General features: G+C 39.2%; 1 protein-coding gene across 12 annotated transcripts in view; it reads left to right on the forward strand.

Moving 5' to 3' along the window:
• TENM1 (teneurin transmembrane protein 1) overlaps positions 1-23,059 on the forward strand; it is an 814,857-nt gene that overhangs the window by 741,049 nt on the left and 50,749 nt on the right. For all 12 annotated transcript variants that reach the window (XM_065077940.1, XM_065077943.1, XM_065077939.1 and 9 more), the window contains 5 exons: positions 908-1,175; positions 6,789-6,932; positions 11,751-12,000; positions 12,868-12,888; positions 16,606-16,838. In XM_065077940.1, the coding sequence (XP_064934012.1) occupies positions 908-1,175; positions 6,789-6,932; positions 11,751-12,000; positions 12,868-12,888; positions 16,606-16,838 (916 nt within the window). The remainder of the gene's footprint in view (positions 1-907; positions 1,176-6,788; positions 6,933-11,750; positions 12,001-12,867; positions 12,889-16,605; positions 16,839-23,059) is intronic.

Here is a 23,059-nt window from a genome sequence, read left to right on the forward strand (position 1 = left end):
ACAGCTCCTCTCTCTCAGGAGATCACGAGAGCTAAAGCCCTTTTTTGTAGCTCCCAGGCCCACATCATTCAAAAGGTCGAGGCCAAGTCTCCTTTTTTCCCTGCAAGCTGGCGGTCCGTGCTGTCCCTCCAGGTGCTGATGTCGCCCCGCTGCTGGCACGCCCAAGCCAGTTTAATCCGAGTGACTCAGACAGTGGCACTGCCAGAGGTACCGTGAGATGTGTCCTCTGTTGCAGACCCTCGGGACCTACCTGTTAGCTCAGTGGCTCTGTCACCCAGACTGTTTCAGCGTCGCTGCCGTGTTTCCGCATTCTCTCATTAGTTTTCCTGTGCTGTGCCTGTCCCTGCCAGGTCCCTTCTCGCTGGAGCTCAGCCTCACTGCAAGCGCTTCTGCACAGAAGGTGCTCGAGCAGGAAGGTTTGGTTTCTTTCTCAGCTCTCCCCAAGTCATAGTTATTACCCCCAAAGCAGGATAGTATCTTCAAATCATCATGTAGTACACAAAGTGTGTGCATATTTTTAAAAGTTTTTAACTGTATTCTGGTTAAGAACACTCATTAAGTAAAACAAATAATAAAGCTGAGGTAAAGTAGTAGAGCTTTTGAGTGTGAGTATGTTCATGGAGACAGTGTTTGCTCCAGGTAGATAAGAGAAAAACACTGGAGGAAGAGGCTCTTTATCAAAATAGACAGCCATCCAGTAAGGTGACAAAGCAATTTCTGGTGTTGGACATCCTGTAATATGCCTGGCTACTGAATTGCTGGAATAAACACAGAAAGACCATCAGTGTTTCAAGCGGTACCGTGTTCACATAATGATTGTGAAATGTAAAATAAGCACCTGCTGTTATTATTGTAGTTTTGCATTTTTCTGGGCTATGCATATAATGATGGGGGTTTTTTTTCCAAGGTGGTCCAAGAGGAAATCCCAATTCCTTCAAGTTTTGTGAAGCTGAGTTATCTCAGCAGTCGAACGCCAGGATATAAAACTTTGCTGCGCATTATTTTGACGCACACAACTATCCCTTCTGGAATGACAAAAGTCCATCTGATAGTTGCTGTTGAAGGACGTCTGCTTCAGAAATGGTTTCCTGCTGCAGCCAATTTGGTCTACACGTTTGCCTGGAATAAGACGGATATATACGGACAGAAGGTTTCTGGTCTGGCCGAGGCTATGGGTATGTAGAATCTCTTTGTTGTGAGCAGAAACGCTCACACGCATCAACCTGGGAAAATACAGCTGATAAATTTTGTTGCTGCTTTTACATTCTTTTAAATCAAATGCCTTTTTAGCTGAACTGACTTGTATGATTTCCTGAGAGCATTTTCTTTCTTATTCTTCCAATGTCTTCTTTCTAATTTAATCAATTTGAAAATCCCCATTTCCCTTGGCGAATGGTTGTGTACTAACGGCATTATATTCAGCTGTCTTTGTTTTTGAATGTTACTTTGAATATGACCTTTGGTGTGTCATTTTTTCTGTCGTTTTTTGGCTGTGACATTTAAAATGTCATTTCCACTTAGGGTTTATAAAATTCTAACTTTTAGGCATCTTTTCTTACTACATTTTACATCCCCAGCAGTTAAAACTTTTTGATTTGTTGTTTAAAGATGTTTATATGAAATCATCATGTTTCAGAGGCTCTCTTTACCAAGCAGCACGAGCAGCTGTTCTAAAGATTGCCACAGAAGTGCTGTCTGTGCAAACACATTTTATTTAGCCAGCCATTTTTTTTCATTAATTTCATTATTTGTTTTTTAAAAGGCTTGCTATTTTTTTAACTGAATTTGAGGTCATGTTGCTTAATGGAAAAATCTTATAGATACTTTCCATTAACATTATCTACCTTACCAGCAAAGCTTAGTAATGTGAATAAGCCCTGTTCACTTCCTTAGAGCAGTTTTGTTTTGCTTTTTAAGTCAGGGCAATTCTAGCAAGCAGCACTGGCAGGACCAGGCTATGAAACAAGAATAGCAAGGGCTACATGGAGCCATCTGCCCTTGCAAGGACTGCGCCTTGTTCTGTATTTCAAAATGCTGTTCTGAAGGGTCCACACAGGCAGTCGTGGCTGCAAATTGGCTCATGCAAAGCTGAAAGTGCCAGCCTGGCTGTGCGAGCCCTGCAGCTCCCAGTGCACTCAGTGCATGACTGTGTTCTCAGCTGCCCCATCCAGGTTGTCTTGGAGGCAGCTGCAGGGAGAGGTGATGGCAGGAAGGAGGATTTTAGCTTTTCTCTAGTCATTTCTACTTAGACAATGATGCAGAAAGCTGTTGGTGTCCACAATGGGTTATGAGACCAAGATGTGGAGTGTGCTTTACATCACATGATGCACACAGGAATATATCAGAATGCAAGGAGCTTATTCTAGGGCTGTGGTCCCTCGGTCTACTTCAGCAGATACAGCTGCAGGCTGCTGCCAGAAGGGGTGTTGCCACATTCTCTCCTTACCCCCGGGCCACCACTCACATTCATTTGATCATGAAATGAGCCAGATCAGGAACAAATTCAGCTGAAAACTGAAGCAACTAGAAAATAAGTGATAAATTTTCAGCTTCGTTAGTTTCCTGATCTGCTCTGAAAGCCAGTGCAGAAACGCAGGTCTTCTCATTGCAGCTGTAGCTCACACATAACATTGGCCCGAAGCGATCAAAACTCACCCTTAGTGCAAAGCAGCCTGAACTGCTGCAGCGTCGTAGCTGCATCTGATCTGCCACATCTGGTTCACACCTGCAGAAGGATGGGCAACGTTTTGAAGTGTCCGCTCAGGTGCTGGCATTGATACCAGAGAGGGCTCTCAGTGTCCTAGGAACGCTGTGTGGTGGGAGCAGGGTGCCCTTTACTGTCTTGTGAAACCTCCTTGTAAATCTCGCCCTGGCCCTCTGAATAAAGCTTGTGCAACAGTGCTGGATAATGGCTTTTAAATTAACCGCTGATTAATTTTTTTATTTTCCTTAAAGTTTCACTTAATTATGTTTCTTGCAAAATAGAAGCAAAAATCTTTATATTTTAAGTGTGTTGTTAGCATGCTTTGTTAGATTCCAATAAAGCTTTATTTAATTTGACACACTAGTTCGCAGGGACCATTATATGCTTCCATTCTATGAATTTTTGTCAAAATAGTTTCCTCTGCCAGTATATTACCAATATTTAATAATGCATTCTGTTCAGTTTTCATTTTAATTAAATTGCAGCAGGTTGAAGTCCTGGAACTCAGGAATATAACCATCTGTCTTTGGTTTTATAAATACTATAAACATCCTTATTTTTTTTCAGGGTTATTGACAGCAGTTGCAGAAAATAAGACTTTGTAAGTGTATTTCCACACACAAGTAGTTCTGTTTAAATTTGTTGGAGAAATGTTTGATAGTGTTTGTCTAGTGCCCAAGTCCCTAACAAGAGGCCATTTTCTCGGAGTAAAATCTGAGATGATAAACATTCTTTGTTCTGAATAAAAAAACATCATGTGGATGTTGACACACGAAACCTTGGTGGTAAAGTCTATGTTACTTTGTAATTTAACATAGGAAAAGGAAGGATTTCAGTAGAAACCTCAATAAGTTCTCCTGTGTAACCCCATGCGTGCTCAGTCTTACTCCAGCAAGCACTTGCATCCCACGCAGCAGCATGAGGGGATGTGCAAGGACCAGCCATTCTGGTGTGAATATAAACCAGCTCTCAAGCAGAATAGTCTGAGGCCTTCTCTGTTTATTACTCATTACTTTGGTTGAGTTCATTGTATTTGTTGTTTGAAGAGGTACGATGCTGAAAAGTACAAATATATCAGGAAGGGTTTAAGTAGATGTTACTGCCCTGTTTAATCTTGTCTTTTATTTTTTACCTGTATTTTGGCAACGGCCCTCAAACTGTTGATATGCTGGCAGTACTAAGAAATTGTTGTTCGTTCTTCTAAATACCTGTATCAAAAGAACAGGTGATTTCAGTAAATCTTTTGAAATCCATTTTGACACTGCAAAGAACTGTACTTGCTGGTTGTTTTAGTGTCCAAAACCATAGTCACTGCAGTTCTCCTTCATGCAGTGAAATCTCAGTCACCTCAAAAAAGGGTATAAATGAACTTAACCAGAAAACAACACCTCATAACAAAGGTAAGCTGATGAAGATTGTCGTTTCACTTTCAAAATTACATTTTGCAAAACCTGCCAATAACAAAACAGTTATTTTTCAAGTGGCACTGCAGTCTCTTGGTTGACTTTACGATTGTTATGCTTCACCTTGATTGCTTTGCATGCAAGACAACTGATAAGAAATTTTCACAGGTGGCATATCAGTATCTCCAGTTAGATGTTTCAGGAGACCCTCCTTTAAGTTTACATGACACTCCTTGTTGGAGCAGAGGCTTTTTTCATAAATATGTGTAAGCATACATGGAAACATGGTTGTAGGCATGTAAGTGAGTATATGTCCAGGTGTCTCTCTGATGAGAAGGGACAGAGAGGCAGCTACGCACAATAACCGTGAGAACAGGGCAACTCTAAGGAAGAGGATGGTGACCTCTGGGGGGTATTGGACAGCTCAGAAACATCAGATGTCGGCAGGGAATAGCAGACACTTTACAGTGTCAATGTGCCGCTGAGGATCCACTGGAAGAGATTATCAGATTGTGTAAATTGTTGTACCTCCTTTGACCCAGATACCAGCCGGGTACCCAACAGGAGATGCTGGGCTGTCTTGTGGGCCTGTCATGGTTCACCGAGCAAGACTGAGTGACTCCGTATTGCAGGGCTTTACATTTTTCAAGTATACACATCTGACCCAGGATTGAATGTGTTAAGTGTGTGAATGGATTGAAGATGCCAATGTGTAAGCGGCAAATGTGAGGTTTCTTCATAGGAAAAATCTGCCCTTTGTCTTCTCTCCGCATTAACACCCAGAACACAGCACGTTTGGTGGCTGGTGGCTCATCCCAGCACAGGATGCAGCCGTTCTGGGACCAGCTCTGTGCCCACAGCTGGGGAGCGACCCAGAAACTGCTGATGTCCATCAGCAGTTATCTCCTGTAACACAAAAAATGGACCAAGTGTCTGCTCTATCCTCAGACCGAAACCTATAATGTTTAAAACATACAATATTTACAGTACTTAAGGAGATGCAATTTTTACAAGTCAGAGTTTAGCTGCGAAAACAGGTTCTTTCTGCTAAAATGATAAAGCGGCTCTAAGTGAAGTTGCTGTAAGCAACAGCTTTCAGTTTGCCATAAAACATTTATCTTACAGACACAAATGCTCCCTGCTATAGCTGGTCAAAATATTTTGACTGCAGCCAGTAATGGAATTTAGATGGCATTAAAACTATTTATGGTTCAAGTAAAATGTACCTGAAGCTACTACTCAGAAAAAGTGAGAAGAAAATATTGACAATGTCAGAAACTGTGTTCTTAATTATTTTTTATTTTGCGTCTTAAAATATTTTTACAGATATTTTTATTTTGGAAAGGGCTGAACTGTCTCAGTATTTCCTAGATTAAATTTGGGGATTTGGTACCAAAATAACGTTCTTCCTTTATGAATAGTTGCACTGAAATCTAAAAAGGTTTTCTGGGTGAGAAAAATAACTTTAAAAAAAAAAAGTTGGTATAGTAGAGATACCAAGAGTACATTTTGAAGAATCACAGAATCCCAGAATGTGAGGGGTTGAAAGGGACCTGGAAAGCTCATCCAGTGCAATCCCCCCATGGAGCAGGAACACCCAGATGAGGTTACACAGGAAGGTGTCCAGGCGGGTTGGAATGTCTGCACAGAAGGAGACTCCACAACCTCCCTGGGCAGCCTGGGCCAGGCTCTGGCACCCTCACCGGGAACAAGTTTCTTCTCATATTTAAGTGGAACCTCCTGTGCTCCAGTTTGAACCCATTACCCCTTGTCCTATCACTGGTTGTCACCAAGAAGAGCCTGGCTCCATCCTCCTGACACTCACCCTTTATATATCTGTAAACATGAATGAGGTCACCCCTCAGTCTCCTCTTGTCCAGCTCCAGAGCCCCAGCTCCCTCAGCCTTTCCTCACACGGGAGATGCTCCACTCCCTTCAGCATCTTGGTGGCTGCGCTGGACTCTCTGCAGCAGTTCCCTGTCCTGCTGGAACTGAGGGGCCACAACTGGGCACAGTATTCCAGATGTCGTCTCACCAGCACAAAGTAGAGAGGCAGGAGAACCTCTAAGAGTTTTATTTTTGTTTTGTTTTTATTTTGTTTTTATTTTGTTTTGTACAGTATGAAAGGGAAGGATTTTTGACCAGTTTGAGGCACCCCCAAAACCACCATCCTTTGAGAAATTTCTGATTTTCAGCAGGTATTCTGGCCAGATGTAGAGGGGAACCATGTGATGTGCAAGACTGTTAAGATAAATGTTTAATTCTAGAAGTTTTCAGCTTGGCAATCCATTTCTGCCTAACTACAGGTTTTACAATTAGCAACCGAATTTAAAACAGTTTGTTTTAACGGGGATTTTTTTCTGTTTAAGCTGTTATTCAGGTAATAAGCAGAAATGCAATAAACAACCAAGTCAGGAGTCATTGGATGAGATTCATACTATTAAGAAATCCATAACTGATACAACAGAAAATTTTCTGCTTTGGAATCAGTAGTCGCTATAGCTGTAATAACATAGTAATCCTTTTTTTAAAAAAAATACCACTCAACAATACTAATCAGGCAGAGGAAAATTAGTGGCATCATTACTTGACATATGAATATCAAAACCTGGAATGAAAAATTACCTGGTAGTTCACAGAGGGAAAGGTAGACTGATAGATCTTTAATTATTTGTTTGCAGTGTCGGTGGGATATGAATATGAAACATGTGCTGATTTTATTCTGTGGGAGAAGAGAACAGTAATCCTTCAAGGCTTTGAAATGGATGCTTCAAATCTGGGAGGCTGGTCTATAAACAAACACCACGTATTAAATCCACAAAGTGGTAAGTCCTTTCTTTATTAACTGGCCATGCAGAAGAAGAATACAAATTTTAAAGGAATTAATTGTTCAGATTTTAAGCATTACACTTCCTAATATGTAATCCTCTTTGAATGCGCACCCTCATTTATTGAGAACTACACTGTAAATGCCATCAGAAAGGATGTTTTTGATGTTCTGGCTCCCAGGTATTAAACATTAATAACACTAACTCTTGCGATCACTAGCACGTTGTCATCATGCAGGCAGCAAAAGGGCACACTAATTTAGGTTCATTCTCGCACTGTTTGTATAGAAGTACCACATTTTAGGTCAGTTTATAGTGTGTTCTTGGTGTCACAGCATTAACCCTGCATAGAAATTCTTCAAGCATGGAGACTTGAATCTCTTTTTTTACTGCTTTTCTTTTATTCCTGAGGTTTTTTTTACTTTTTCTCCCTTAACATTTATAATAAGAAACTGGTGGGATTAAATTATTAAAACAATACTTGTAGATAAATTATGGCAACTAGAAAAAATATGGTTTTGCCAATAGATATCTCAGTGTCTGGGGAAAGAACAACTTGGGGCACTTATAAATCAACAACGTATTGGATTCAGTAAAGTTCTCTCCATTTGCTCCAGCTGAGAGTCTGCCCACTAAAATTTCCATCTGCAGACTTCTGTTAATGAAGATTCATGCACAGATGTATAGCTGTCAGGTTTTTACAAGTTCTGTTGTTGAATGCACATCTACAGGATAAATATTCCTAATACAAAAGGTCAGATTTAGTTTGTAAATTATCTGGATTTCTGGTTTGATTTAAAATAGTTTGACATTTTAAACAGCGGTTCTTTCATACCCTGTCTTATTGGTTTGTATAGATTGTCTCTTTTAAATGCCAGCTATTGACATTTAACACAAAGAGAAATCTGACCTCAGCCAGCTCAGCCCCCAACTGTGAGCCCCATAGTCTACTCCTTAGTGCCAATTTACCACTTGCATAGTTTAATTCCAAGACTAAATTGCTGGCAGTAACTCCTATTTATATGACTGGCTGCTAACTGCAGTGGTTACCCCTATAATTCACCCCATAGGCACTAACATGTTCTGAGATTTTGTGAAGTATAAAATTATAATCTGAGTGGGGCTCGGTCATTGCTTTCCTGAGCACGGGGCACATGGTGACAAATAGTTTCCTGGCCCTGTCTCAGTGGTGGGGCTGGGAACACCAGAGAGCAGAGACCTGTCAGCCATGTGCCACCTCCTCCCAAACCAGCTACCCCAGCCCAATAACAAGGGTGGGGAATGTGCAGCTTCTTGTACCTGCTCCTCTTCCTCTGATGTTCCCACTGCGCTGGGCGTGATCCAGGCTGAAGCCGGAGGAAGCTGCTGAACATCTTTATCTATTGCTCAAAGGGACACAATCTGGGAGGGGAGGGCATAAACACATCTGGCTTGAAATCAGTGGGTCTCTTCTGTTCTCAGTTTGCATGTGAGAGCATCTCCAGCGAGGCTGACAGAGCCCAGCCAGAGCTCAGGGATGTACAGATGTTCCTCGTGATTCTAACAGGCTTTGAGCATCCACACCTGGCTCATGTGTAGGAACCAGAAAAGCAGTTAGGAGCAGAAAAACAATGACTACATCATAGCTAGTGCATACCTAACAGAGCAGCCTGCAGGCTCATATTAAAGCAACAAAACCAAATAATGAACTGTGTTAAACCAAAAGAATAAAAGTAATGAGTGTGCTTCTGGTCTCATCTAGAAACTAGTGAACTGCTCTTCCATTTGGTTGTATGAATAAGGACAAGAAATGGTTCAAACTTAGAATTATACATTTCAGGCTTATCTCCATGCCACTATAAATGAAAAGCATGAGTAGCCTTCTGAAGTATCAATATATTGAGATTTTTTTTACTTTTAATTAAAGCATTCCCACTATGCATGAAGAGCTGCTCTTTTTAGAAGCGTGAAACTTGCATCTGTTTTTGAAAACCTGTCACTGGATTAACTATAGAAATAGCATTGGAATATAGCATAAATGTCTTTCTAAAAATTCTCTATTGCAAATTACAACGTTGTTTTCAAACTAGAAGCACTTTGCTTGGTTAGCTGGCCAGTCCTGAGGAGTTTATACCTAACTTTAAGCACTAAGCCTGGTCTTTCAGCAGGTCTGCTGCTGTGCGCAATAGCCCTACTCAGACACAAGGGGGGATACACTTCCCTCCCTCCCCAAAACACTGTTCAGTTTAGAGATGTTACAAAATAAGTAGGTACAACAGAAAAGTTGTAAAATAAATACATGCAATTTTACAGAATTGCACTTCATAGCACAGTCTAAACTGTGGACTTACAAGTACTGACTTGCAGAAACCATGGCAAGTAAAGACTGTGTTCTAATGTCAGATGTAAATATATTTTTTTAAAAAATAAAAATTAATAAAATAAATAAAAAGTATGTCCTATACCAGCAGTACAGATGTGAAATAACATATATTGTTTCCATGTGGCTGTCACTGGAAACTCAAGCTTTTTGAATGTACACAGTTATGTATCAGTATGACTGTTGGATTAACAAAGGATCGCATGCTGTTCTCAGCTATGCTAAACTATTCTTTTCCCGTTTTTTTTCCCCTCCAGTTTAGAGGTTTGATCACATATAGTTTGTGACATGATTAGAGAGTTTAATGCTTTCTAACACAAAGAGTTTGGTCAGTTTGAGAGATCTTCAGGGCATTTCTTATAGTCACAAAGAGAACACATACTATAAACACTGGTACCTTTTAAAGACACCCATATCTCATGAATACAAATCAATGTCCTATTAACCGATTTCTCAGAGTATTCGTTGAATTAGATTTTTCTTTTGATGGGCAAGTGTATTGATTCTATTTTTATTTATCTGGGAGAAGGAAAGTAATTTTACGGGGACTTTATGCTTTACGGTAATTTCAGCCCCAGTGAAACACAGCACTGACTGAAATTAAAGCAACAGCTCAAAAGCTTGAGATTAAGCACAGGCTTACATTTATTGACAGCAAAACATACTCTCTGGAGCCCTAATTATTTACTGGCATTTGTATGAGGCAGTTGAAAGATTACCTTTACATTGTTAATTTCAGACAAAGGGCAGCATCCTCATTTAGTAGTGTTTTTATCTGGTGTGTAAGGAAGGATATTGCCATTAATTTTAATGGTGTGTTTCCAAGATACTTTTTTTAAGATAACATTCAAACAAATATGTGTATTCTGTCCTCTGTTGTTCAGAAATATATATTTTTTAAATCCCTTCAAAATTGCTCTGGCAACACTCAGGAACTTCCAAGGAGAATTTTAGCTTCAAACTTGCCTGAAAGCCACAAAAAATAATCTAACAAAAGCTGGTAGAAACAGTACATAAAGACATTTGCCATACTTCGGGCAAGTTCAGATATGTCTCAACATGTACTTCCTGCAGTATCTGGAATATGCTCATTCCCTAATGTAAGAGTCCTCCAGAAATTAGATTCCTGGGTGTTTGTCAGGGATTGGCTCAAGGAGCGTGGACATGAGTCCACCAAGCAACTGTACGAGCAGAGCCCATTTTAGTTGACATAAGTAGGCCTTAGTTAGCTTGTCTATTAGGCCGTGGGAAGGGGGGAACGGAAAAGTACTAACTAAGGCAGGGTCAGGATATCCTTGAAGAGATAAGAGTCAGAAGAATGCAGGATGCGCATAGCTAGCTAAACCCAAGTAGGTGGAGTAAGTAAATGTAACCTTTTAGTGCTTAGCCTATTAGATAGAGACAAGTATGCATAATTATGGTATTTGGTATAAATGCACACTATCTCGGGCAGTAAAGTTGAATCATGCTTTATCACTCACATTGAGTTGGCCTGCATGTTTTCTTCAGCCGCGTACTCGCAGGTGTTTATTCCTTTTTTTGGCCACTTCTCTAATGAAGTTCTGGGCTTTCCAAGGGAAATAAGAGATTTTGGACTGCAGTTTAAAAGAATACCCATCTGCCTCTACAGAAACAGACAAAATCTTACAATAGCATATCATTTTAAAGGTACTTCTTAACTACATTACCACATTGTTATTTAAAATAAACACCACAGCTGTTAGCTTGAGACAATATTTCTTTGTACTGGTTCTGGTATCACCGGCCCAGCAATTGGGAAGACTTTCAATGCCATATGCCACGGAGCAGTGCTGAAATACTGACACACTGGAAAGCTGGTTTAAACTTTATGGCAGAACTTACTATACTCTTGCTGGTAAGAGATTCACTTGTGCCTCCAAATTACTCCTTGACTCTTAACTTGGCTTTCCTGCACTTGGCACCATTTTGATATACCATGAAGAACGCACATTTAAATTTGAATATTGATTTTATACTGCCACTCAGTGCTCTTTTGTGAAAAATGCATAGTGCTCCTGCTATTAATCTCCTTTAATTAAATATTCAAACTGCCTAAGAAATTCCTCTGCTACCTAATAAAAATTTATGAATAAAATGAATATTAAAATAGTAATCCCCAAGAAATCAGATAGCACTGCAATTAACAGTCAATTTGTTAGAGCATTAACCAACCATGAGTTCTCCTCATGATGTTGGCTTTTAAAATAGCCGCTAACCGCTAATCGACAAAAGGGTGATGGCAAATCTTGGGACTGAACAAAATTGGAAGAGATTAGTGCAACCCTGTGGCAGTCTTTAAAAGACCTGATGTTTGTTGCTGGCTTGGTAATCTGATTTTCTAGAGAATTGCATCACCCAAAGCTGCAGAATAGTTTAAATGCTATACATTTGCTTTTTTTGTCTCTGTTTTCTGCTCCCCCCTCCCCAACCCTTAGGAATCGTACACAAAGGAAATGGTGAAAACATGTTCATTTCGCAGCAGCCACCAGTCATCTCAACCGTGATGGGCAACGGGCACCAGAGGAGCGTCTCGTGCTCCACCTGCAACGGTCTCGCACTCAGCAGCAAACTCTTTGCCCCGGTTGCTCTCGCTTCTGGGCCCGATGGCAGCGTGTATATCGGCGACTTCAATTTCGTCAGACGGATCTTTCCCTCTGGAAACTCAATTGGTATATTAGAATTAAGGTAAAAAAAAAAAAAATAAAATAACTAACTTTCCCTGACTAGCGTTCATTAACCTGGATGTGATATGCCTATGAAAACCATGGCGAGCCTTTTTTTCCCTTTAGGACTTAAAGTAGCAGCCACATTTAGTTGTCTGGTGAACATACATTTCACCAACTGTCAAAGAAACTCACCAGAAAACTTGCGCTTACTTTAAAGGCAGCAATTAAAAAGGGCTTCTTAAGTGGCCTTTAGAACAAATTTTGCATAACTAATTTCTACAAAGTGCAGAATTAATAAAGCTAAATTCTTGCCCTGCAAACACTTTCTCAAAATTTGAAATATTCCATGAAGTGCTTTTTTTGAAGAAAACCCCATAATTCAATAGCAAATATGCAGAGTATCAAGTATCAAGTCACAGCATCACAGCTGAAGACAGACTTATTGTGTTTAAAATTAATAAAATTAAGTTTTTCCTCATCTATAACAAACAATGTGACTGAGTTTAAGCAGACAATGAAACCTGCCATTGCAGTCTCACTCCCACGTAGTTATGACTCTGGCTTCCCATTCCCTTTCAGGGTCAGAGAGGAAGGCAGGAAAGATTTCAGACACTGATATTTCCTTACTTAATACCCATGAATCTCCAGCTGGCTAATGTTGCTGGTGATGATGTTTTGTGCTGATTGTTCTGAATTAACTTGACAATATGCAGGCAGTGGAAAGGAAGCAGTTTGATAGAAAGCAGTAATACTGAGTAACAGGATAAGCAATGTTTTGTTATTGGGGTACAGCTCTATGAGCAGTCAGGCGAAGAATACAGTTTTGTTGAGGACTAACATTTCTTGTCTTTTTCTTTTTAAACCTGAACTGATCTGTCTTGCCTAGGAATAGAGACACACGACATAGGTAAGTAAAGCACAGTAATAGTAATATGTGAACTGTGTTTGAGGAAAAAGCCTTACAAAAGTCCTTTTAGAAGTCTAGATGTAGAGAAACGCTCTGAATTTAACAAAAATAATTGTTAATCAAATTTACCTTTGTTTATTGTCAAGTAGGTTTGATTGTTCTCTTTGAAGGAATGAAGTCTCTGTCTAAAATTCTGTTTGCTGATCACCAAGCAGAGGAGGAGGGGTTTAAACCCAAAAGCTGAGAATGCATTTCATAGCTGTCATATTCATTTCACATGTTATTTGAATGATCAGATATATAGCCAGCCAAGGAAACTGGAGTTTTAGCAACAGAGTAATAACAGAAAAAGGCTTCATAGTCACAGAGAGGACTGTGCTGTAGTGGTTCTAGGATACTACAAACTTTAAAATCTGCTGCAGTTAGAGGGTACACAGCAGACCCCAGAGCTGAGGATGCTGTGTCACAGTTCCATCTCCAGCTGTAGCAAAAGCAAGCGGCTTCCCCACTTTCCAGCTGGCATTTTGGCATTGCAGTGCAGGGGTTTCTCTCAAAGAATGAATGTCGTACATTCGGCTCCTGCAACAGACAGTGAGCGAGCTGTAGAGGTGATGCTGCAGGCAAGGCAGAGCCAGCAAGGCACCCTGTGTCCTTAGAAACAAACTGCTTGGCATTTCAGTACTTAAGTGAGATAAATAAAGCAGCACTAGCACAAGCTAAGCCGGTAACTTCATAGCATAGGAGGAAGCAGAGTGTGGACTGAACGTGTTTGCAGGATGAGAGCACTGGCTGGAATTACTCGCTTTAGCCACAAGAATGCTATTGACTACTATAGATTATTTGCCAGCCTGCTTACAGATGGTGTCACTTCTCACATGTTTTACAATGAAAACTTGAAAAAATATTTCCTAGTTGGTAAGTGCAAGGTTCTATTTTTTAACTAGGATTGTTTCCATTTGCTTTAAACTGACCTGTATCTTTGTAAAATAAAGAAATGAAGCAAATCAAACTTATTTATTCTGTAATGCATTCTGAACAAGAATCAGGCTTTAAATTCAGGGTTTTCTTTTGTAAAGCAGAATATTTTTAAATACCTGTTCACTAATACTGGTTTCTGGAGATGAGCTTAAACCTTAATTCAGTCAAGTTGTGACAATGCTCAACTACCCCAGCCCTATTAATTACAATAATAATTGCCTCTATCAGTATTCTGTCCAAGTCAAATCTGTGGGAAATTGAAGGAAACCACTTGAAGTAAATACAGCCTTGGAGGTTATGAGTGAGTATTCAGCAGTCCCTGGTGGAAATTTCTGGGGTTATCAAAGAAACATATAAATAAACAACTAAAAGGTGTCAGAGGCTGATGACAGTCCAAGCAGGAAAAGGCTTCAAAATCCCATTCTTCAACATAACCTTTATTCTCCAAGAGAGCAGGGAAAAAGGGTTTCTTTTACCAGGACCACTGTGTAAAAAGTGATAGAGTTTGGAGACCAGTACAGAGGTCACTGATCTTATTTTTGACTCTTTAGAAACAACTTATCTCATTGGTTTTTCCTGTCATCAAGGTTTTAATAGGAAATAGCAAGGCTTTTAGTAACTGATAAAAATGGAAACTAGAATTTGCAGTTGCAGGGCAAAATTTTACTACAGGATAGTAATCACTTGTTCTGGAAGGGTTCATTGTAATCCTAGTCTACTTGATAGAGGTTTTAATAGGCTAATTTAATTAAAACATCAGATTTAGATTTGATTGCAAACTCCTGCAAAGATAAGAAGTATTTGATTTTGTTCCATTTTTTTGCTAATACTCTTTACATTTAAATGTTGTAGTATGCAAGGCTTGAAGCACAGACATGAAGAGTTTTCTAAAAGCCGGTCTATTAAATGTAACAACAAGGGTGACAGAAAATGTCTCTACAAGGAGAGTGTATAACGACCCCTGCTTCTCCACAGTTTCTGCATGATGAACAACATGTTTATTTAACATCTAGAATTCTCCTTGCAACTTTTTCCACAGAAATATTTTACGTAAAAAGTCATCTTTTGGCTGGCCGGTCTCTTCTGAGCTCACTCCAGAGGGCACAAATGATTCTTAGTGTTCCCAACAAACAAAATTTTGTAATACTGGTGATCTGTAGTTTGGCATTAATTGCTTTAGCTCATCCTCTTACCTTTCATCATACCACTGTCTTATGTTTCCTTGGGCTGGGTTTCACATCTGTTCCCCAACTATGGGAATATACCTTTCCTTATATTTCCCCCTTGTGTCTCGTATAGAGATTTGTGACTAAGGTCAGCTTTAAGCTAGTCTAGCTTGTGGCCCAGTCCTCAGAGAAGCTGAGTAGTTTATATCCCTTTTTAGATGGAGAATAAGAACTGAGAGAAATGGCCCAAGCTCTATCACATTTATCGTGGTACAACATTAGCCTTATCACTTATAAATGGAAATAAGATTTCAGCTGATCATCTGTTAGAAGGTTCTTAGCAATATATAAAGTAACTCAATAGATTGCTAAAATAAAAATATCAGCAAGCAATTTTTCCATTGTTTCACAACATTGCTCACTAAGGTAGAACTGTCTAACGAATTATTAATAGAGCTTAGTATCTGCCTCAGCCAAGCAAAAACTTCCTATTTCAAGAGGCTCCATCGGTCTGAAATTGAGTCAGTAAAATAAGTCAGTATCATCTCATTACATATCCGTCCTGGAGCCTCTGCCAGTTCTTCATGTCTGTTTTATCCAGAATCTTCCTTCCCTGGTTTGTTGTAGCATGAAAACCTGACCCTGCAGAAGGAGCTGTACCCAAGCATTGGCAACCCCACCACAAACAGACCTGCCAAAGCTGAGAGGAGTAACTTGCTTCTAACTTCGTTGCAGCAACCTGGAGTAGTGTTGTACCAATGTTAATAAAATGTCCCATTAACAACCCCAACTGTGCGATTTAAAGAATCTACACCTCTCTGGATTTTTATTTTATAAGCAGGACTCACCAGGCTCAGTACACCAGCCTGGTGTGCCATGTGCTCAGATAATTCCCTCAAACTGGAAATTGACTTTGCTCTGAAAAAGAAACAAAACGTCTTGCTGGTTAATAAGATGCAACCCAGTTCTCCAATTAGAATTTATGATCCTGACCATTTAATTAACATATGTAAATATTTTTTTTAAATAACATTTTATAATCTCAATAAGGCACTTCAGTGCATGAATCATGATGCATTAATTCATGCCTAGTTGCACTGACAGTACTTGGCCTTCTGCCTTGCTCCTGACAATACAGTCGGCAAGAATTAAGGCACCGTATTTCACACCTTCATATTTCCTAAGGTTTAGAAACAGATAAAAATAACCAAGAGTGGGTATTTGTGCCCCTGCAGAACAGTCTGTGATTCACTCTGCTGCAACTCATGGATTTGTTTGCAGTGTCAAGAGAACTAGAACTCCTCAGGTATAGAAAATTGACCTTGCTTTTGATAGTAATAATGATAACTAAGCTGAAGTCACTCCAGTTAGCTTTATACTGAGCCAGGACTCTGCCTTCCTGCTCAGCCGTGCTGCTTGCGGGAGCCACGTCAAAGCTGGTCTCACTTATGCCTCTGTCATCCCCGAATCACTGGACAGATGTCTTCAGATAAGTAGAATACAATTTTTTATGCTGCCACAAACACATTAAAAATAAAAAACAATTTAACTTTGATGTTCTTCTCTGTTTCAGTACAAGCCCTGCTCATAAATATTACTTGGCCATTGATCCTGTGTCAGAATCCCTTTACTTGTCAGATACCAACACCAGAAAAGTCTACAAAGCAAAATCTCTCATTGAAACAAAAGATCTGGCCAAAAATGCAGATGTGGTGGCAGGAACAGGGGATCAGTGCCTTCCCTTTGACCAGAGTCACTGCGGGGACGGCGGAAAGGCGTCCGAGGCCTCTCTCAACAGCCCAAGAGGTAAGAAAAGAGCATATCTGAAGTTCTTGGTGTTGGTCATCTGTCATTTCCCTCCCTTATTTAGAAACTCAAATGCAAATGGGCATACAAAAATTGGTCTGAGGTGATGATTTAACCAACTACAAGCAAGCCAAATCATTTCACAAAGCTCACTGATGTTTCTAATAGCACCAGTCCTTCACGAGGGAGCAGCGTGAGCAGCCGGCTCCAGCTGGCGTCCTCTGAAATACTCTTTCCTTGTGGGGCAACACTCCTCTTTTATTACCTTTCACTTGTGAAGTGGCAGCATTTAATTATATTTAACTTTAAAGCAAGTAATGTGATCGCAGAGTCAATTTTTTAGATTTTATGCGTTGAGTTGACTCTTAGAATGTTAATGGAGCTTACTCAGACACATTAATTTAGGGCTGTTCAAATCAGAGAGCCAGCAAAATCAGGTTTCTTTGGAACACTAGCTTGTCCTTCCTCATTAAATGCCCTTTACAAAACATGAGCATCTCACCTACTGCACATGAAATAAGCATTTTGCTGCAGCCTTCCTGTCAGAAAATCTCCTGTAGTGTCACAGGCAAAACGTCTGTGAAGGCTGAATCCCCACCAGTGCCACCAGCAATCCCCTTGCAGCGTGCCCTGCAACTGCGAGAAAAGTCTCTGGATTTGGTGCTCTAAAGCAGCTGATCATGCTCACCTGCCACTGAAATCCCTGGAACAAGGGTCCTCAGCATCCCCGTCACACACCGCTCCCTCTTGCTGACTGGCTCTGAGAACCGGGTTTGGTTATTTTTATATATTTTATTTTTTGTGAGCTGATACAGGAAGGCTGTATTTCGGTAGGAAATTAGAATGTATATCCAGGCAGAAGTGCCTCTAAGACAAGCAAATAATCCTGTTTTAAGGCTCAGCAAGAGACACGTTGCAATTATAGAGCTACTTTAACGTGTCTTTAATAGTAGAAGGTGTGAGGTAAGTGCAAATAAATGCTAATCTTCAGGCAACTAATTAATGTAATGAATCACTTCTAAAAATAGTACAAAACAAAGGGGTTCAGATCCTTTAGCAGGAGAATGATCAATGTTTTATTGCTGATTACAATTGATTATATCTAATTAGAATACAATTAGTTGTTCCATCTTATTTACTTATTGGGTAACTATGTTGGTAAAAATTCTTAATATGCTATTTACTTTAAAAATACCCATGCATAGCTGGCTTCCTTAGCAGAAGGTTCTAGTCATAAACAAATTAAGATGAATAAAAGTGCAATTCATGAGTTCAGGGGCAGCCAGCAGATATTAAAACCTTAACTGTTAGCAGACAATGGCTTGTATATGGGCAAATTCAGGTAATGGCTCCCAGCTGCTTTTGATTTGTGCATCTACTCTAAATTACATCAGTTTGAAATTGTCAGTTTTGTTATGTTTTGGATTTTAATCTCAAGAAACCATGGACTGCCACATTCCCTTTTTGTACAGGGTCTAACAAAACACAGCATCAACCTGTAGTCACCAGCACAGTACAAACAATTAGCTGTGTATTATCATAATAGCCTTAAAAGTGCATGTCCTTGTTTTCCTCTCAACTGTAAGAGGTTGAATAACCTTGGAAAGTAGTAGGGAATACTTACCTAGTACCCATAGATCTATTACTTATTAAGAAATGTAAAAGTCTCACTTAAATACAATTTTATATCACTTATTTTGTTTGTTATTGGCATAATTGTCAATTAGAAGACACCACGTTTCTACTGAAATAGCATTCAAACAGTATACACAAAAGTATTTTTTCTAGGAGACAAGAAACACTGACAAAAGTTATGGTGAGTCCACAGACTCACCAACCTCTTACCCACATTTAAAAATACTTGAACACAAAGCAACACAATGTTACATAGTATTTGACCGCAGAAATAAATTAATTGCCTCTAATTTCTCAGTACGCTGCCTGGTAATGCAGAAATAGATGGAGTAATTGCCAAGAGATTATTAAATATAACCACTTGCATTGCTTCATGACTAGACAAGATTAGCATTTATTTTTTAAACTGATGCAGAAAAACTTTTCGTTTTTTTCCATTTGGCCCCTTATTTTTGTGCCGAGTATTCCTTTTTTTCCTGTTACAAATGAAAAATAAATTTACCTCTTTCTTAGTAGAAAGGTCATATCCAAGAACTCTCTTTAGTGGCCACCTGACCTTGGTTAGTTACAGCTTTGAAGTTGTATCCTCATTTTTGCTGTGGGCTGCTTGTGATTCTGAATAAGGGCTTCTTTATACGACTCAGTTTATCCATTTGCAAAATTGGTAAGAAATACCTACTGTGTAACACTTCTGAAACTTAATTCTGTTTGGCAAGATCCTCGAAAGCATGTAAATAAGTAGAAATTCAAATACTCTTATTGACTTTTCTGAATGAAAGTTGTTTCAAATACTGGTTTAAGTTTTTTGAACTCATAACAGTTTTTTCTATTTCAGTGGGCATGCAGGTAGGTTTTGGGAGAGTCTTACATGATTGTTTAATGATTGAAGGCTTTCATCAACTTTTATTTCTCATTATCTTTATTTGGCAAGACTACCTTTGCCTAGTGACCAGGAATTAAATGCCAGGCAGGAAAACATCACGAAGCCACACTAATCAATTATGACTTGATCCACTTTCCACAACTTCTGCTTTGCAGGTAACAAACACATGTAGCTTTATTCAGTCCCTTCCCACTTTGCTCTGAAGGACCAGAGATGGGGATTAGTGAACATTCATCTTACACTGTTGTATGTTGGGCTGACTTTGAAAGATGCTTTTAAACATGCATGGGTGATGTAGTTGAAACTTGAACTTCAATATATTATTTTAACTACAACTTTCTTTAATTCTGTAGAGATCTCAGACTAATGAGTCATGTAATAGATGACCAAGTACTTAAGCAGAATGTGAAATGATACAAGGTGGGGACATAAAATAAGATCTGTGACAAGCTGAACACATTTATTACACGAGAAGATATTGAAAATGAAGTAGTAACTACACAAGATATTAATCATTGACTGAATTTCAATCACTTGAACTTTACCAAGTAACAGATTTTAATTTTGGGGTGGGAAATTCTGTTTGGTGGGTTTGGGGATTTTTTCAATAAAAAGTATTTATGGCAGTGCTGGTCACCTACACTATCATTTAAGCAATCCGAATTAGTATTTATAATAGGGCATTAAAGAATAATGTCCTGCTTTTAACTAGATTAATCATTGAATATTGGAGCAGTAAGAAGCATTAAAATTAACAGAAATACCTGGGAGTTTTTCTACTTATCAGTGGAAAGCCAATGCCTGGATCAAAGGCATTAAACACTTACCTACCCTGCCCTTCTGACATCAGCAGGCTTGAGACATGCAGATATATTTGATTTCCCAAGCTTAATTGACAGAGGCAGTGAGAAGCTGAGACAATCAAGTTAACACATTTTTGCTGAGCTACAGCATCTCCCAGTCAGTACACTAAGAAAAGTGTCTTAGATTAACATCTGATTTCAATTACCTTGTATTTGTGACAACCTCGGAGCACCCACACAGGACAGCCGTGGTGGAAAAGCAAACTAGCTTTTGTGAAAACAGTGAGTCCCCGCAATGATTGAATGCTAATTGTCAGAAGCTATTTACAACGTTTGGAATCCCAAGCACTAAATCCAAAGATTTAAGCACCTAGGCTCCTGCAGTATCTGCTTTTTGACTCCTGAGTCCAGACCAGGCTCTGGAACTAGAGGGCTGATGCGCAGTGTCGGTGCCTCGAGACACTGAACGCTGCACAGGGGTGAGAAAACTTGACCGCAGTGTAGTGACCTCGCTACAGATGCAGTGACCTCAAAGTAAACACCAGGGAAAGGCAGAAGGTTGGAGTACGTTCTGAATCCCGTGCATAAACACACCTCACACACAGCTGTAGCAAAGAACCTTTTTCAGTCGGAGCCTTGGCCATGAGCTAGCATCACGAATGAAAGCTTACTTTAAAAATCAGTTCTGCAGTATAGTTTTATTCATTTGCTTGCAATTACTTTACTAAAGAAATAATACTAAAAAAAAAAAAAATCACGGTTTTGAAAATGTGTTCACCCCAGTAGCTTACATCCCAAAATAATCAGTCTTATTGCTCACTATCTGCAGCGATACTTTCTTAAGTAAATGAAGTGTAAGAACAACTGCTCAGATTAAACCTTTACATTTGACAAATGACAGTAGCTCATTTAGGGCCTGCTCCTGCTCGGCTAAAAGATTCCTGTTACCTTCAGCAGGATATACACCATGTTCCTAATATAGCCTTTTGTGGAAAAAAAAGACCCCCTTGTCACAGGTAATGATCAATGCTATTTATCCAGCAATCTTTGCTGTTCCATAAATTCCTAAGACCTTTACAACCCTTCCACACAATTTAAAAAGGAAAGAAGAATGGGGTGAGATGCTTCATTAGCAATATATAAAGTAGGTAGACAAAACAAGGTGATTTGCAACCGAAAATCATTGTCATGTATGCATCACGGAACCAGCCAAAAATTTATTTCTTGCCATTTTTGATTCAGCAAAATTTATTCCTTATTTTTCTCTTTAGTCGTCTTAGCGACATATGATTTCAGAGATCTGGGAAACTTGTAGAACATTTAAGGTAAACTTTTCAGAAAGTAAGTTTTATTTTAATTTTCATCCAACTTCCATCTGAATGCATAAGTTATTCGCTTTTCTGCTAACTGTTGTCAAGAATGACCCCAGTCATCCAGCTCCGACTGGAAGCAGGATGTTTTCATTCACAGTCAGCAGTTAAAAGTGCTGTCTGCTCCAGCTCTGCTGTTAGGCATCTAAAGAGAACAACACTCAAGTGCAAGCACTGAAGTCGTGTTCCAGCTGACAAAGAATGGCTGAGTATTTTGCTTCTAGTACTGAGACAGTAATGAAGTAAGGATGACAAAGATCACAAAGCAACAGACTGCAAATCACTTGAATCATATTTTGAGTGGTGTATTATGGTAACCTATAAATAACTAATTGCATAAAATTGCTTTAGTAGTTTCTAGATGGCAGCTTTAATTAAAAGCACTGGAGACATTTAGAAGTTTGGAGATGGATGGCATGTAATTTGCCCTTTTACCAACCATAAAATGGTAATTAACCAATTTGATTCACTTCTTCCTATTTAAAGTTTTATGAGAATCACAAGTTCCTTCTAAATACAGTTTTTCTTCAGCAGAAGGTGGCATTCTCTTTTATCGGGTCTCAACAGTAGTTCTAGGTGTTCTTTTGCAAATTATTCAGAAGTTTAATTAGTAGTTTTCAATGTAAAATGCTTATTTGTGAAGTTTTTAGCTGGGCAAAAGGTGTAAAGTCGAATTTCCAGAAGTGGGCAACATACTCTGGCTGCTGTTTATTGATGTGTTCAAAAAGGATTTGTTCCCAAAAAGAGTCTTTTAAAATACAAGTGCAGAATTCAAGGCAGGAGGAAAGGAAAATAAAATACCTTAGTGGGGAGTTTGCTTTATTGCTTTTAATAGTACTATAAGCTTAGTTCTATTAACAATGAAATGCCAACGTTTCTAGACTGAAAAATCTTATGTATAATAATCATATATATTGTGAATTTATACAAAAGTGATCAGTTTGCTTGCAAAGGGTTATTTGCATTTGTATTGTGTATGTATGTGCACTAAGGCAGATCTGCCCAGTGAAATAACACTTTAACCAGAATCACTCCTGAGAGCGTGTAACAGGAGAGGTTATAGCCTTCCATGCTTACCATGGTTATGCTCAGCCCACCTACTAGGTACTATTTTGTGCAGAAAACAGTTGTAAGTATCAAAACTCTTGCTGCTGAGTCTCTCTAGTGATGACACTTAGTAGCCACATCTGACTGCACTAGCAGCAGTTCATTTTTAATATTAGTTGACAGAATTTAAATGGTACTGATTAAAAAGCCTCTGAGTGTTACAAATATTGTTCCAAGGTGTCTGCACATAAATCTACTGGAGATAGACTTTCATGACAGCTACCGTTCTACTTTCAGATACAAAGTCTAGTCCTATGTCTGAGAGTCTCAGTTACTGTTAATAACAATAACTAGAAACAGTCCTTCAGTAGAAGCAAGTTACTCAGAAAAACGGGTTGTGCTCAGCCCCGAGTCAAAGAACAAGATTAAATCCTTGCACAAGTTTATTTTGTCCTTTCTCAGACATCAGTGTTTAATGAGGAA

The sequence above is a fragment of the Columba livia genome, chromosome 12 (genome assembly GCF_036013475.1).
Source record: "Columba livia isolate bColLiv1 breed racing homer chromosome 12, bColLiv1.pat.W.v2, whole genome shotgun sequence".
Taxonomy (NCBI): Eukaryota; Metazoa; Chordata; class Aves; order Columbiformes; family Columbidae; genus Columba; species Columba livia.